The 14,327-nt window shown below is 33.0% G+C and overlaps 1 protein-coding gene across 2 annotated transcripts; it reads right to left on the bottom strand.

The window, feature by feature from the left end:
* Window positions 1-1,351: 1,351 nt before the first annotated feature.
* Window positions 1,352-3,099, bottom strand: LOC111295231 (putative disease resistance protein At1g61310). 2 transcript variants are annotated; one of them, XR_016327442.1, is made up of 3 exons: window positions 2,208-3,099; window positions 1,602-1,716; window positions 1,352-1,490 (listed from the first exon to the last, which is right to left on the bottom strand). XR_016327442.1 is itself a non-coding variant. In XM_022888634.2 (2 exons), exons 1-2 carry the CDS (start codon window positions 3,006-3,008, stop codon window positions 1,660-1,662), a joined length of 858 nt encoding a protein of 285 aa, XP_022744369.2. In that variant the 5' UTR covers window positions 3,009-3,098; the 3' UTR covers window positions 1,514-1,659. The 2 variants fall into 2 exon arrangements, 1 of the variants encoding a protein (XP_022744369.2); XM_022888634.2 differs by lacking the exon at window positions 1,352-1,490 and having other exon boundaries at window positions 1,514-1,716; window positions 2,208-3,098.
* Between the last annotated feature and the right edge of the window lie 11,228 nt (window positions 3,100-14,327).

Genomic DNA, 14,327 nt, shown 5'->3' with positions numbered 1-14,327 from the left:
CATAGAACAATATCTTTAAGGTATGCCAATTAATTATACATGTTTAGTTTACATATTTTGTGTTTAATCAAGAAAAGTAAGTCTATTGAAATTTATTTTTCTTTCAATTTCACGACCCTGTCACATTTAATGCAACTATATGATAACTGCAATTTTTTTTTTTATGAATATCACATTTTGTAAAAATAGAAAGTAGAAACATATGCTCAAAAACAAAAAAAAGTTACTAGTAGAAGCATATTGCCCTGTAGGATTCTGAACCTCTCAAGTATAATGAAAGTAATTCCTATTTAATTATGACAAAGTATGCGTAAATTAATATTTGAGAAAATGTTACGTCCGGAGTTGTTGAATGTCAATGAATAAGGTATAGGGCATGTAAAATATTTTTCATCTCATCTCCAGATTTTTATATTATACTTATTATCATACATACCCAATAGCTATTTTAAATCTATTCCCATCTCTATCTCTGAAGGTATTAATGGTTATAGGTAATATCCATGTTTGTAATTTAAAAAAAAAAAAATTTTATTCTTTTAGCCTTTTTTTTATTTTATCTTGGAATTCATGTAATTTTTATAAATATATATTAATTTTAATTAATTTAAAATAACAAATTATATTATTTAGTAAAGAATCTATTTATTTTATATATATATATATATATATATATATATAAGATACGGGTATAGAACATGTGTTATGTTTTCTTGCATAATAGGATATAAATTTAAAATAAACATGGAAGGAGAGGATGAAGTAGCAGTTGCAGTAAATGCCTTAATATAAACATTTCCCTGGCAAGAAGTCTAAGGACGAATCACATCCACCACCAGCTCCTTCAGGCTTAGTTTCTAAAACACGTTGTTTTGGTCACACATAAAAAAAGAGGCATGGCTGTTATTACGGTGATTTATGGGTTTGCTATTTTGAGTTACTTTGTGATTTTTTTTCTTTGATTTTATTGTAGGGAATTAAGAATATAAAAAATCCAATCAAGCCTATCATCCGATGCTAAGAAACCACTAAACTGCAATAAATTATCCGATCACGAGGAAACAATAACCCTCACTTGGTTCTTACCTGTTCTTTGGAGGATAAAGATTCAAGGCTCCAATCCTCTCTCATCCCCTCCCCTGGACTCTTAATATGTATCATAGAAAAGAAATGAGAAAATAGCAGCAAAAGGATTTACAAATCAACGACATGATGTGGTTGAAATGTACGAAGGAATTGGAAAATCCATCAGCCTTGAAGAAGAAGAAAATTTGGGATTACTAAAACAGGGGAGTCTTAGCTGATCAACAGTACAAGAAAAAGGATACATATTTGTAGTTTGCAGTGCCAAGCATGATGCACCTGAAATTCATTACTTGCAAACTGAGGTTCAAATAACACATTCGTAGGAAGTGAAACAACCTTTTGGGTTCAAAGGAAACTTCAGTAGAGCAATTCCTTTTTCGTTTTACAAACTAGATAAATTCAATCTGCAATGAGAAGCCATCTCCACCGTCACAGTATAAAGCAATTGTGCCATGATGAAGGGAAATAAAGTGGAGAGATGAAGAATTATGAAAGTTTAACAGGTACTTAATTACCATCTGATTTCGATTGAAGGGAAATGAGCCTATCTCACAATCACCAAAGCATATTGCCTTATTCCAGATTGGGTAACTGAAGGTTAACCTCAACCACTTCAGAATTTTGGATGTTCTGTGATCATAAGAAAGTACAACATACGGTAGGGTTAGAGGAAGAATTGTTTAATTAACTATGCATGGAAAGGCACCAAATTACATTTTACAATCATTTTCATCAGCTAACAAGAAGTCTTGAAAAGCTTTATGTTTATAGCTTCAGAGGGCCGAAGTATAAACTTATTTGTATCTACTTCATCTTAGTAAGTTTCATTGGCTACTGAACACTCAGAGAAAAAGCTTTGTAATGTATATCTGAATTCTGAATAAGATTCTTCAATTTAATCAAATTCCTCTATAGATCACCATCCGAGTTTGAATTAATGAATTTATTCCGCAAGAGCTACACTTAGAAATATCAGTATGGTTAGGAAGCCAGCTCATTTTACCAAGCTAGGAAGCTGGATAGGGAGAAGCAAACGCGGCTGACAGATAAAAAAAAAAAAAAAAAAAAAAAAAAAAACAAAACTAGAAAACGATGGGAAAATCCTTTAAATTTATGCATACCATTTCTTTGAAAAGCTGTTGTATAGTAGTTTTAAGGTTGCCATCCCAGCGCCCTCTTTTTTCATCTTCATCTTCATCTTCTGTAAATTGCACTCGTTCCAGCTTTGGTGTGCTTAAATCTCCTTGACAGAAATTCTTCATCTTTGGGCACTTTCTCAGAATCACCTTTTCCAAGGCAGGGAATTCAAAGTTGTGATCCCCTAAGGAAAAGCTTACTAGACTTGGTAGACAACTTAGTTGCAAATACTTCAGTTTGATGAAAACAATGCCACCTTTAATTTCTTCACCTTCACATGCTATGATTTCCTCTATCATCTTGCAATCAGTTATGCTCAATCTTTCTAGTAGAATCAGGCTCTTAGCTTCTGAGCATGCTATTAAATTGAAGATTCCATGACATCTCGAAACTTCCAGAGTTGTTAAATTTTCGAAAGACGCCAATGAGGGGACTAAAGTCTTGAATTTGCCACATTCCTCTGCTTCAAGAATTCTCAGGTTACAGAAAGCTGCTCGGAACTCTTCCTGCCAGATATGTGTCAGCTCTGGAAGTTTAGACAACCGCAATTTACTTAACCGAGTGAGAACTGATGCATGTCTTTCCTCATCATTGAGTCCATCAGACTGGAATATTTGACAGAAGGAAGCATCATGTAAAACCAACGTTTCAAGAGCTAGTAATGACCGAATGAAACAATATGGAAGAGCATCTGCTTTCCCAGGAACACATATAAGCTCAAGAACTTTTAGTTTCCTGAAACAGTGTTGAGAGTTGTCCAAGCCATATCCCTTTCGAAGTGCCATTCAGCTCCAATATTAATTCTTCCAAGATAGGGAATGTAACCTGGATAATCAACAGATATATTGGACAAAAACAAAGAGTTTGAAGTGTGTGTAATGGTTTTGGGATCGCTAGACGTAAAACGAGTTTTAAAATCGAGAAAAATAAAAGAAAGAAGGGAGTCGCCACCAATCTTTGTTAGGGTGTGATTGGCCACCCAAAAGCTTTTCCTTTTAATAAAACTATAAAAACGGGTTTAAAGTTTATCAAAAAGATAAATTTCGGGTTACGAAAAACTAGGTTGAGTTCAGGAGTCGGTTACGCATGGGGAAGGATTAGCACCCTCACAACGCCCATAAGTTGGTACCATTTAATTACACGTTATTTTCGGTGTTGGATAAAAATAGTTTTAATTTGAAATTTAACACTAATTCCCTTAATTTGAAAAAAATAAAATTTTGCTAAAATATTTATTTAGAATTATTGAGAAAATCTTTAAGTTAAAGAATTATCTTAAAATTCTCCATCATCTAGGCATAATTTAAAATAACTCTTTTCGTCTAAGATTTAACACAATTGTAGACACCCAATTGGGTCCAGGCCCAGATCAATTGGGCCTAACCCAAATGGGTAAGGCCCAATTCAATCCTGTATTATTTTTTTTTCTTTTTTTCTTTTCGTTTGTATTTTATGTATTTTTATATTTATTATTATTAATTTATGTATATCTGTATTTATTTATTTTTTAGTTAGAATAGATTTATATGTATATTATTTATATAGTTATATATTTATTATTATTATTATTATTATTTTTATTATTATTTTTATATTTTATTTATTTTTGTATTTTTATTTATCTAATTATATATCTATTTTTTTTATTTATCCTATAATATATCTATTTTTTTTCGATTTATCTGTTCTAATTATCTATTATTTTTTATATTTATTTAATTTTTATTTTGGAAGGTTGAGATTGAAGCTGAAGAATCCTACTAGGAGTGAGGATTCAATCAAAAGAGTCCAATTGGATTCAAAGATTGAATCTCCGTCCAAGGAGGAATTGGGATTGATCAGGAGCTCCTGATCAATCCCTATAAAAGGGACCCTTTGGAACAGATGAAAAACAAAGAAAACAGTGAGCAAAGCTACTGAATTTGAGAGAAAAGAGGTGTATAGAAGAGTTTTCGAAGGCTAAAGAAGGCTGAGAAGAGTTAGGATAGCTGTAGGGATCGAAAATACTTTTTTAGAAATTTTTGGCGAAAAATTTTTCTGGAAATTTTTGGGAAATTTCCAGATTCCGACGAAAATTTCGACGAAATTTGAATTTTTCGACGAAAAATTCCGGCCAACCTTGAAGTTTCCGGCGACCAACCCAGTTTTCGATGAAGAATCCCAGAAATCGGTGATCTTCCGACCAACTTCCGATAAAAATTTCCAGATTTCGGTGACTTTTTCCAAAATCCGACGAAAATTCCACCGGTGTTCTTCAGTTTTTAGAGAGAAGGGAGAGGAAAAAAGAAGAAGAGAGAGAGAGAGGAGAAGGGTTCTACCGAAAAACAGAGGAAAGTGCCTTTTATACCATCTTAAAACGACGTCGTTTTGGCCTTAAGTAACCAGAGGATCCGCGTGTTTTGTCGAAAACCCGACCCGACCCGAGCGTCGATCCGCTTCTGACCCGCGCATGCCTGCCCCCCTCCGAGCCAAGCCGAGCCGAGCTTCCCAAGCCACCCCTCGAGCCGTTTTCTCTTCCTTGAGCCGAACCGAGTCGAGCTGATAGCCGAGCCGCTCTAAGTTTTTTTTTTTAATGAATTAATTAATTAATTTATTTATTAGATTAGGTTTATCTAATTTTTTTATCTTTATTTTATTTTTTATTTCTGTTTTACTTTTCTTTATTTATTTTTATTTTTATTTATCTTTTTATTATTTTATTTTCTTTAAATAAAAATAAAAAAAATCCAAAAAAAAATATTTTTAGGGAAAAGTTGAAAGTATCAATTTTCCTTGGAAATCAAAGTTTCAAAAAAAAAATATTTTTGGGGAAAAGTTGAAAGTATCAATTTTCCTTAGAAATAAATTTCCAAAAAATATTTTTGGGGAAAAGTTGAAAGTATCAATTTTCCTTAAAAATAAATTTTCAAAAAATTTTTTAGGAAAAGTTGAAAGTATCAATTTTCCTTAGAAATAAATTTTCAAAAAATATTTTTGGGGAAAAGTTGAAAGTATCAATTTTTCTTAAAAATAAATTTCAAAAATATTTTAGGGAAAAGTTGAAAGTATCAATTTTCCATACACAAGAACAATCATCCTCTCCTTCCTTTCTATTTTGATTTTGATTTTGATTTTTCTTTAATTAATCCGACGACGGAGCCTCTGCAAGTGAAACCGTAGTTTTTCTTGCATATTCTTGAGGTGAGAAAATTTTCTCAATTTTTTGCTAAAAGTATTAGAGTCAATTGAGAAAAATTTCCAATAATTAATTACTTGGTAAAATTTTAAGGCTTTTGGATAACACAAATTTAAGCTGGTACCATCTTTTGATGGACGTTGTGAGGGTGCTATAACCTTTCTCACACGTAATCGAACTCCCGAACCCTGTTCTGGTTAGCAGACCTGAACCTATTCTTTTAGGGACCCTTAAGCTTAGGTGTTCCCTGAAAGGACAGATTCCTTAGGTGGCCAATCGCACCTAGACAAAAAAAGATTGGTGGTGACTCCCTAAAAGTCAATTTCTAGCGATAGATCCTCAGATCTAGACGTTATGACAGCTTGGCGACTCCACTGGGGACCTTGAGAGTCAGGTCAGCAAATAATTTATGTTATCCAAAAGCCAAATGAAATTGAACCTTATTATATATATGTGTTGTTATTCATTCATGTTTTATTTACTTTGTTAATTATGTCATTCATGTGCATGTGCATAACATGAGCTCTACACCCGAGCTTCATCCCTCTAGGAGGGAGTAAAGTACCTATTGCTTTCGTGAGGTCTAATGCCTCCGCAGTGGCTAGCGAAATACTCCCACTCAAATTGAACCTTTTTCGCTTGTAGCCTGTAATGGGTGAGGATTAGGGTGCTTTACTAGTCTGTAATGGACAGGGATGTAATGAGCAATTTGAGGACCTTTAGACTCTGACCTTAAAATCGCATGTAGTGAACTTTAAGAGTGCCTACACCTAGGATAGAGCTCTTTCTATCCAATGATAGATATACCCTAAAATTAGGACACAAAAAGGGTGTTTATCTAATTATTTTGATTGCTTAACTTTGTGTATTATTTTTATCATATGTAACATTATGCATCAACATCACTTACGTTTCATCCACGGAACTAACTATGTTGTTTGTCTGATTGTATGCATCTGTATTCTTTTCATGATCATGTTTCAACACAATCATTTGCATTCATTTCATACTAGATTTCATTAAAAAAATGTATATTTCATTTGTGTACCAAAGCATCATACATAAGACACAACATAACATTTCTAATTATAAGTATGGTACTCAAGGTCCGAGGATAGCTCCATCTAGCGAAAACCTTGCTCATCCATACAACACAAGATCCAGAGCAAGGCAAATGGAAGATGAAAGTTCTCATAGATTTAAAAAGTTAGAAAAAGCTCAAGAGAAGATTGAAAGTGAATTAAGCAAGATTCTGGAGGCCCTTAATAACATGAATAAAGGAAAAAGAGTTGAAGGAAGTACAAGCCAGCAAGAAGTGGCTGACCCTTTGTACCCTCCAGGTTTTGGTCCACCTCAAGCCCAGTCTGCCCAAGAGGTCCCGCCACAACATTTCGCATATCCTGGAATGCCATCAGCTTTCAACCCAAGGCAGTATAATAGCTATATAAATCCTGTATTCACTGAAAAAGTAGTAGAATCAGTTTCTGATCTAAATGATTTAAAGGAGAAGAAAAAAGAAAAGATAAGAGTGAAAGTTCAGGAAAGCTCCAAAATTAGCATGCTAGAGCAGATGTTACGGGCTGTGGAAGGATTTAGCTTTTATGGGTCAGTTGATGCTGCTGGACTCTGCCTAGTTCCTGATGTGGTTATCTCTCATAAGTTTAAGGTACCAAAATTTAAAAAATATGATGGTACAAAGTGCCCCAAAACCCACATCACCATGTATTGCAAGAAGATGGTAGCTCATGCACATGATGAAAAGCTATTGATGCATGTTTTCTAAGACAGTCTTACTGACTCTGCGGCCAGATGGTATGTTCAGCTGGACAGGACTCGCATTCACTCTTGGAGCGATATGGCACATGACTTTATCAGTCAATACCGACATATCATCGATTTGGCCCCTGATCGTTTGTCTTTACAGAATCTGGAGAAAAAGACAAATGAGTTTTTTAAAGAATACGCCCAGAGATGAAGAGATATAGCTTTACAGGTACAACCTTCATTGACAGAAAAAGAGACTACTGTATTGTTTGTTAGCACTTTGAAACCTCCCTATTATGAAAAGATGATAGGGAATGCAACAAAGAATTTCGCTGACATGGTAATCTCTGGAGAAATTATTGAAAGTGCCATAAAAAATGGTAAGTTGAAAGGAGGAGAAACCAAGAAGACATCAGAAAAGAAAGAAGCTGAAGCTCAAGCTGTGAGCTTTGATAGACAACAATTCAGGGGTTATCAACCCTATCCATCCCAAGGTTACTCTCCATACGATTTTGTTGTGAACAATGCCTCATCCTACCCATACCAGCTAGCTCCACAACCACCTTATTCATCCACATACTGATCAATTTATAGCCCTCAAGATCTCACATACAGCCTCAACATTCAAACTCCTGCAAGAACCCAAGTTCACCCTATTAACCCAGCAAGTGGTTCACGAGAACAACGAACTACTCGAGAAAAACCTGTATTTGATCCAATCCCTATGACTTATACATAGTTATATCGAGAACTTTATAATAGCCACTTGATTGCCTTCAGCCATGTGGAGCCACTTAAACCACCCTACCCAAAGTGGTATGATCCTACAACTCACTGCGACTATCACTATGGAATTACTGGCCATTCTACTGAAAATTGCACTGCTTTAAAGTATAAGATGCAACGGTTGATCAATGATGGAATGGTAAGTTTTGATCAAGGAAAAGCAACAACATCTAATGTTAGCACTCTGAGTGAAAGTCAAGAACAGAAAGGGTCCGGAGAGTCACAATGAATTGAGGGGCAAGATGTCAATAGAGATTCTTCACTTGATCATATAGGGGGATAATTTTTGAGAATGGAGATAAGGCTGGTTGAAGTTTTTTTGTCATTTTAAGATTTCTTTTCAAGTAATGTTAGGATTTCTTTTCTGCAATATCACTTCACTTGTTATCATCTTAATAAAGGCAAGTCAATGCATTTCATTACATTTTTCTCTTTCACTTGACCATTATTCCATGCCCTGTTACCTTCCATAACTTCACATTCCCATTCTTAAATTTCAGATGATGAATATTTAGACAATGATAACAATAATTCTGGGATTTAATTTTAAGAACTCATCCACGTTAATGTGAGGAGATGATTTGAGCAAAAAGTAAGCTGTTACTGAAGGTGAAATAGATATGTCTTGAAAGTGTGCAATCTTTTATACAAGTTCATGAGCTTTGTTCAATAGATGATGTTCAAGAAAGGTATTCACAATTGAGATGAAAAATGGTCATTTTTCTTTTACCTTTTGAAAAACCATTTATTGTTACCCCTTTGAGCTTATCATTTTTTTTGAAGAACCCTAACCAAGGATCACCCTCTACATTGGAGGGCAATTTTTGAAAAAATTTCACAAAAGGTCTCAAAAATAGAAAAAGAAAAAAAAATGCCACACATGACTTGGGGTAAAATAATAAGAATCCTTTATGTGAGGAAAAAAAAAGTAGTGAAACGATGTGGGGCAAAATGCCAAGCTACATTAAATGATCCTTCGGTCTTGAACCTTTTTAATACATGTTTTGAGCCTATTATATCCATTTTTTTTATGACCCTTCACCTTTGCCTACATTACAACCTTGAAAAGTCCATTTGGATCAAGTGTGAATACTCAACTTGAATGATCATATGTTAAGCGAAGGCATGCTCATGATGAAGCAATGGAATCATGCTACATTACTCTAAAAGTTTGATGTATGAAGGATGTCAATAATAGGTGAAGAATGAGAAAAAAAAAGAAGATGATGAAAAAAAAAAAGAAAAAAAAGAAAGAAAGAAGAAAAAATGAAAAAATGAGAAAATGAAAAAAGAGATTCAAATTGAAAACCTGAAAGGCTGATAGAAAAAGATCCAAGTCAAATGACTCACATGAATGGAAGATCAAAGACATCTGAAGATCCCTCAAAGACTGGGGCAAAGCTTACCAAGCTCAAGTTGACTTCAACAGTAAATGGAATGAGTTTTTGAAAAAAAATCTTAGATTAATATTGAGAATTGTTTGAATATTCATCATTCGGACATACCATCCATCTCAATGACATTTCTTTTCCCATTTATTTTGTACCAAAATAGATCTTCATTGATTATCTTTGCCATAGTTCACCTTCTATTCTCTTATTGTTACACCCTTAAAATGAATTGAAAAAATGCTTGATTACATTGTATTTGTCAAAATTTGAAATGATAATGAATGAATAAATATGTGCTTAAAAGAATCTTACATTCATTTGAAAAGAAATCTAAGATGATGAAGAAATGGTAGAAACCTAAAAAAGATGATTTGAAAAGGTATATGATATGATGGGGCAAATCTTGAAAAATGATGAATTGATCGATATGACTTGCAAGTTATGATTGAATGATGAAGACAATCAGTAGACAAAGTCTGTTTTGGAATGGTTAATGCTGGGACATCATGAGTAATGACCCAGTGATGATGGATGAAACTTGTTTTGAAATTTGTTAGTGCTGAAAAATTCATTAAATGATGGTCAAGTGATGATCGATTGATGAACCTTATTCCAAAGTATCGAGAAACTGAACAAAGAAGAATGTGAGTGAAAAGGATAATTGAGAGCTACACTGGTTCGATCTTAGAAGAGCAGTGTAATTTCTGAAGAATCAAAGGGTTTGATGCTTAAGAAAAGAGCTTGAGAAACTTGAGTACCATACATTGAACAGGAATTAATTGGCCAACATTTACATATACATTTGCATAGCATACACTACTTTCAAAAAAGTATAGTGTATAAATGCAAGAAGCAGGGGTTCCAAGATCCCACATAGAGAAGATAGATGTGAAGACACTTTCAAAATTGAGAAAGAAAAAGCTTGTCAGGTAAGTTCCTAATCCTTGAAATAGGATGTCTTTTGGTATCAGGGTTGATTTATAAGACCTTTGGGCATAATCTCCTGAAATTCCTTCAAACACAACTTTCAACTCCTTTGGACATGATTGTCAAGGAGCAATTTACTTTCCAAAGTCGTGGTGCCTCTGTTTAGAGGAGCAATTTACTTTTTCAAAGTCGTGGTGCCTCTGTTTAGAGGAGTTCGTGGTGCCTCTGTTTAGAGGAGCAATTTACTTTTCAAAGTCGTGGTACCTCTGTTTAGAGGAGCAATTTATTTTTCATAGTCGTGGTGCCTCTGTTTAGAGGAGCAATTTACTTTCCAAAGTCGTGGAGCCTCTGTTTAGAGGAGCAATTTATTTTCCAAAGTCGTGGAGCCTCTATTTAGAGCAGCTTTGGTTAAAAAAACAAAAAAACACAAAAAAAACACAAAAAAAAAACAAAAAAAGAACACAAAAAACAAAAAAAATGACAATTTTGAGCTGAGTCTTGATTGGGTGTCTACGTCTTTACACAATTTCTGTTTCACAGAAAATGTGCAAAGAGGGGCAGCTGTAGACACCCAATTGGGTCCAGGCCCAGATCAATTGGGCTTGACCCAAATGGGTAAGGCCTAATTCAATCCTGTATTATTATTTTTTTCTTTTTTTCTTTTCTTTTGTATTTTATGTATTTTATATTTATTATTATTAATATATGTATATCTGTATTTATTTATTTTTTAGTTAGAATAGATTTATATGTATATTATTTATATAGTTATATATTTATTATTATTATTATTATTTTTATTATTATTTTTATATTTTATTTATTTTTGTATTTTTATTTATCTAATTATATATCTATTATTTTTTTTATTTATCCTATAATATATCTATTTTTTTTGATTTATCTGTTCTAATTATCTATTATTTTTTATATTTATTTGATTTTTATTTTGGAAGGTTGAGATTGAAGCTGAAGAATCCTACTAGGAGTGGGGATTCAATCAAAAGAGTCCAATTGGATTCAAAGATTGAATCCCCGTCCAATGAGGAATTGGGATTGATCAGGAGCTCCTGATCAATCCCTATAAAAGGGACCCTTTGGAACAGATGAAAAACAAAGAAAACAGTGAGCAAAGCTACTGAATTTGAGAGAAAAGAGGTGTATAGAAGAGTTTTCGAAGGCTAAAGAAGGCTGAGAAGAGTTAGGATAGTTGTAGGGATTGAAAATAGTTTTTTAGAAATTTTTGGCGAAAAATTTTTCTGGAAATTTTTGAGAAATTTTCAGATTCCGGCTAAAATTCCGGTGAAGTTTGAATTTTTCGACGAAAATTTCTGTCAACCTTGAAGTTTCCGACGACCAACCCAGTTTTTGGCGAAGAATCTCAGAAACCGGGATCTTTCGGCCAACTTCCGGTAAAAATTTTCAGATTTTGGTGACTTTTTCCAGAATCTGGTGAAAATTTCACCGGTGTTCTTCAATTTTTAGAGAGAAGGAAGAGGAAAAAGGAAGAAGAGAGAGAGAGAGGAGAAGGGTTCTGCCGAAAAATAGAGGGAAGTGCCTTTTATACCCTCTTAAAACGACGTCGTTTTGGCCTTAAGTAACCAGATGATCCGCGCGTTTTATCGAAAACCCGACTCGACCCGAGCGTCGACCCGCTTCTGACCCGCGCGTGCCTGCCCCCCTCCGAGCCAAGCCGAGCCGAGCCGAGCCGATAGCCGAGCCGCTCCAGGTTTTTTTTTTTTAATTAATTAATTAATTTATTAGATTAGGTTTATCTAATATTCTTTTTATCTTTATTTTATTTTTTATTTCTGTTTTACTTTTCTTTATTTATTTTTATTTTTATTTATCTTTTTATTATTCTATTTTCTTTAAATAAAAATAAAAAAATCTAAAAAAAAATATTTTTAGGGAAAAGTTGAAAGTATCAATTTTCTTTAAAAATAAATTTCAAAAAGGGTTTTTGAGGAAAAGTTGAAAGTATCAATTTTCCTTGAAAATCAAAGTTTCAAAAAAAAATATTTTTGGGGAAAAGTTGAAAGTATCAATTTTCCTTAGAAATAAATTTCCAAAAAATATTTTTGGGAAAAAGTTGAAAATATCAATTTTCCTTAAAAATAAATTTTCAAAAAATTTTTTAGGAAAAGTTGAAAGTATCAATTTTCCTTAGAAATAAATTTCCAAAAAATATTTTTGGGGAAAAGTTGAAAGTATCAATTTTTCTTAAAAATAAATTTCAAAAAATATTTTAGGAAAAAGTTGAAAGTATCAATTTTCCCTACTCAAGAACAATCATCCTCTCCTTCCTTTCTATTTTGATTTTGATTTTGATTTTGATTTTTCTTTAATTAATCCGACGACGGAGCCTCTGCAAGTGAAACAATAGTTTTTCTTGCATACTCTTGAGGTGAGGAAATTTTCTCAATTTTTTGCTAAAAGTATTAGAGTCAATTGAGAAAAATTTCCAATAATTAATTACTTGGTAAAATTTTAAGGCTTTTAGATAACACAAATTTAAGCTGGTACCATCTTTTGATGGGCGTTGTGAGGGTGCTATAACCTTTCTCACACGTAATCGAACTCCCGAACCCTGTTCTGATTAGCAGACCTGAACCTATTCTTTTAGGGACCCTTAAGCTTAGGTGTTCCCTGAAAGGATAGATTCCTTAGGTGGCCAATCGCACCTAGACAAAAAAAGATTGGTGACGACTCCCTAAAAGTCAATGTCTAGCGATAGATCCCCGGATCTAGACGTTATGACAAAAATAATCCTTAAAATGAAATAACAATCTTTATAGAAAATAATTGTTAGTGACTCTCCAACATCTAGGCAGAGTACCAAGAATTATTTCTTTCGAAATGTTATTTTATATTTATTTTATAATATTACAAAAAAGATTTTTTTAAAGTATTATTCTTTTTTTTTATAAAATATTTTATCATCGAACAGTAAATTAAAGAGAGAATAATGTAGACAATTATCAATGATAACATGCTAACGTATGTATGCTAATAAATGTCATTTACAAAGAAATGCAATTTAAGAGTTGGATTCTTAAGTATAATGAGACCACCCCGACTCTCCAACATCTAGGCAGAGTTTAGGTGCGACTGTTTATATTTAAGATCCTAATTTTATTATACTATTATGCCTTTTATTTATTGATCTTATTATTAATGTTAATTAAGAACTCGTGTGAAAAGACTTAACGAAGTAAAATTTTTTAAATACCCCATCATCTAGGCTGCATTCAAGAATAAATTGCTTCAAATAGAATTTTCACACTTGTCCTTAGGATTTTTAGAACTTTGGATTTTAAGAGGTTTTGAATTTTAGGGGATTTTGGATTTTTAGGGGTTTTAAAAACTTAAGATTTTGAAAATTAAAAAAAAAGTGTTTAAGGTTTAAGTAAAACGCGAACATCTCTAAAAATCCCCATCATCTAAGCGGACTTTCGGAGCAAGTTTAATTTTTTATAAATTTTGAAAACTAATTAAAATTTCTTATATGTTTATTTTTTTTTATTTTTTTTATGAAAATTTTTTCATAATAATTCCCCAACATCTAGGTGAAATTATTTATTTGAAAAAATATTTTTTATTCCCTCCAACATCTAGACATGGAAAATAAAAAGCTTATTCCATTGTCACTATTATTATTTAAACATTTTTAATATATATTTTTTAGTTATCATTTTATATTGTTTTCATTTTATTATTATTAATAACAATTAGATATTTATCCTAATAAATTTAAACATTTATCATGCATAAATATAAAACAACAAAATTAATAATATATATATAAAAATTTAGAAAGAAAAAAAATTTTTTTTGCCTGAACCGGACTGGTCAACGTTGGTCCGAGCGGTCTGACTGGTTTAACAGTTGGATCGGCGGTTCGGGCGATTTGACCCGTTCGACTGTTGGATCGACGGTTTGGGCAACTAGCGGTTCAGATCGGTTCACTGACGGTTCATCTGAACCGATTCAAGGCTGACTGAAACAGGTTGTCAGGTCGGGTTGTGCAGATCTTAGGTCGAGTTCAATCCACGCGTGGA

This window comes from Durio zibethinus, chromosome 14 (genome assembly GCF_047325235.1).
Source record: "Durio zibethinus cultivar Kanyao isolate XHJ-2024 chromosome 14, ASM4732523v1, whole genome shotgun sequence".
Classification (NCBI taxonomy): Eukaryota; Viridiplantae; Streptophyta; class Magnoliopsida; order Malvales; family Malvaceae; genus Durio; species Durio zibethinus.
The sequence above is the reverse complement of the archived record's forward strand: the minus strand, read 5'-3'. Positions and strand labels throughout refer to the sequence as shown.

Bases quoted from the DNA above. Each gene is read 5' to 3' on its own strand.
- LOC111295231 (XM_022888634.2), bottom strand. From the start codon at position 3,008: ATGGCACTTCGAAAGGGATATGGCTTGGACAACTCTCAACACTGTTTC. The intron at 1,717-2,207 runs GTATGCATAAAT...TTATGATCACAG, and splicing joins AACAGCTTTTCAAAGAAATG to AACATCCAAAATTCTGAAGT.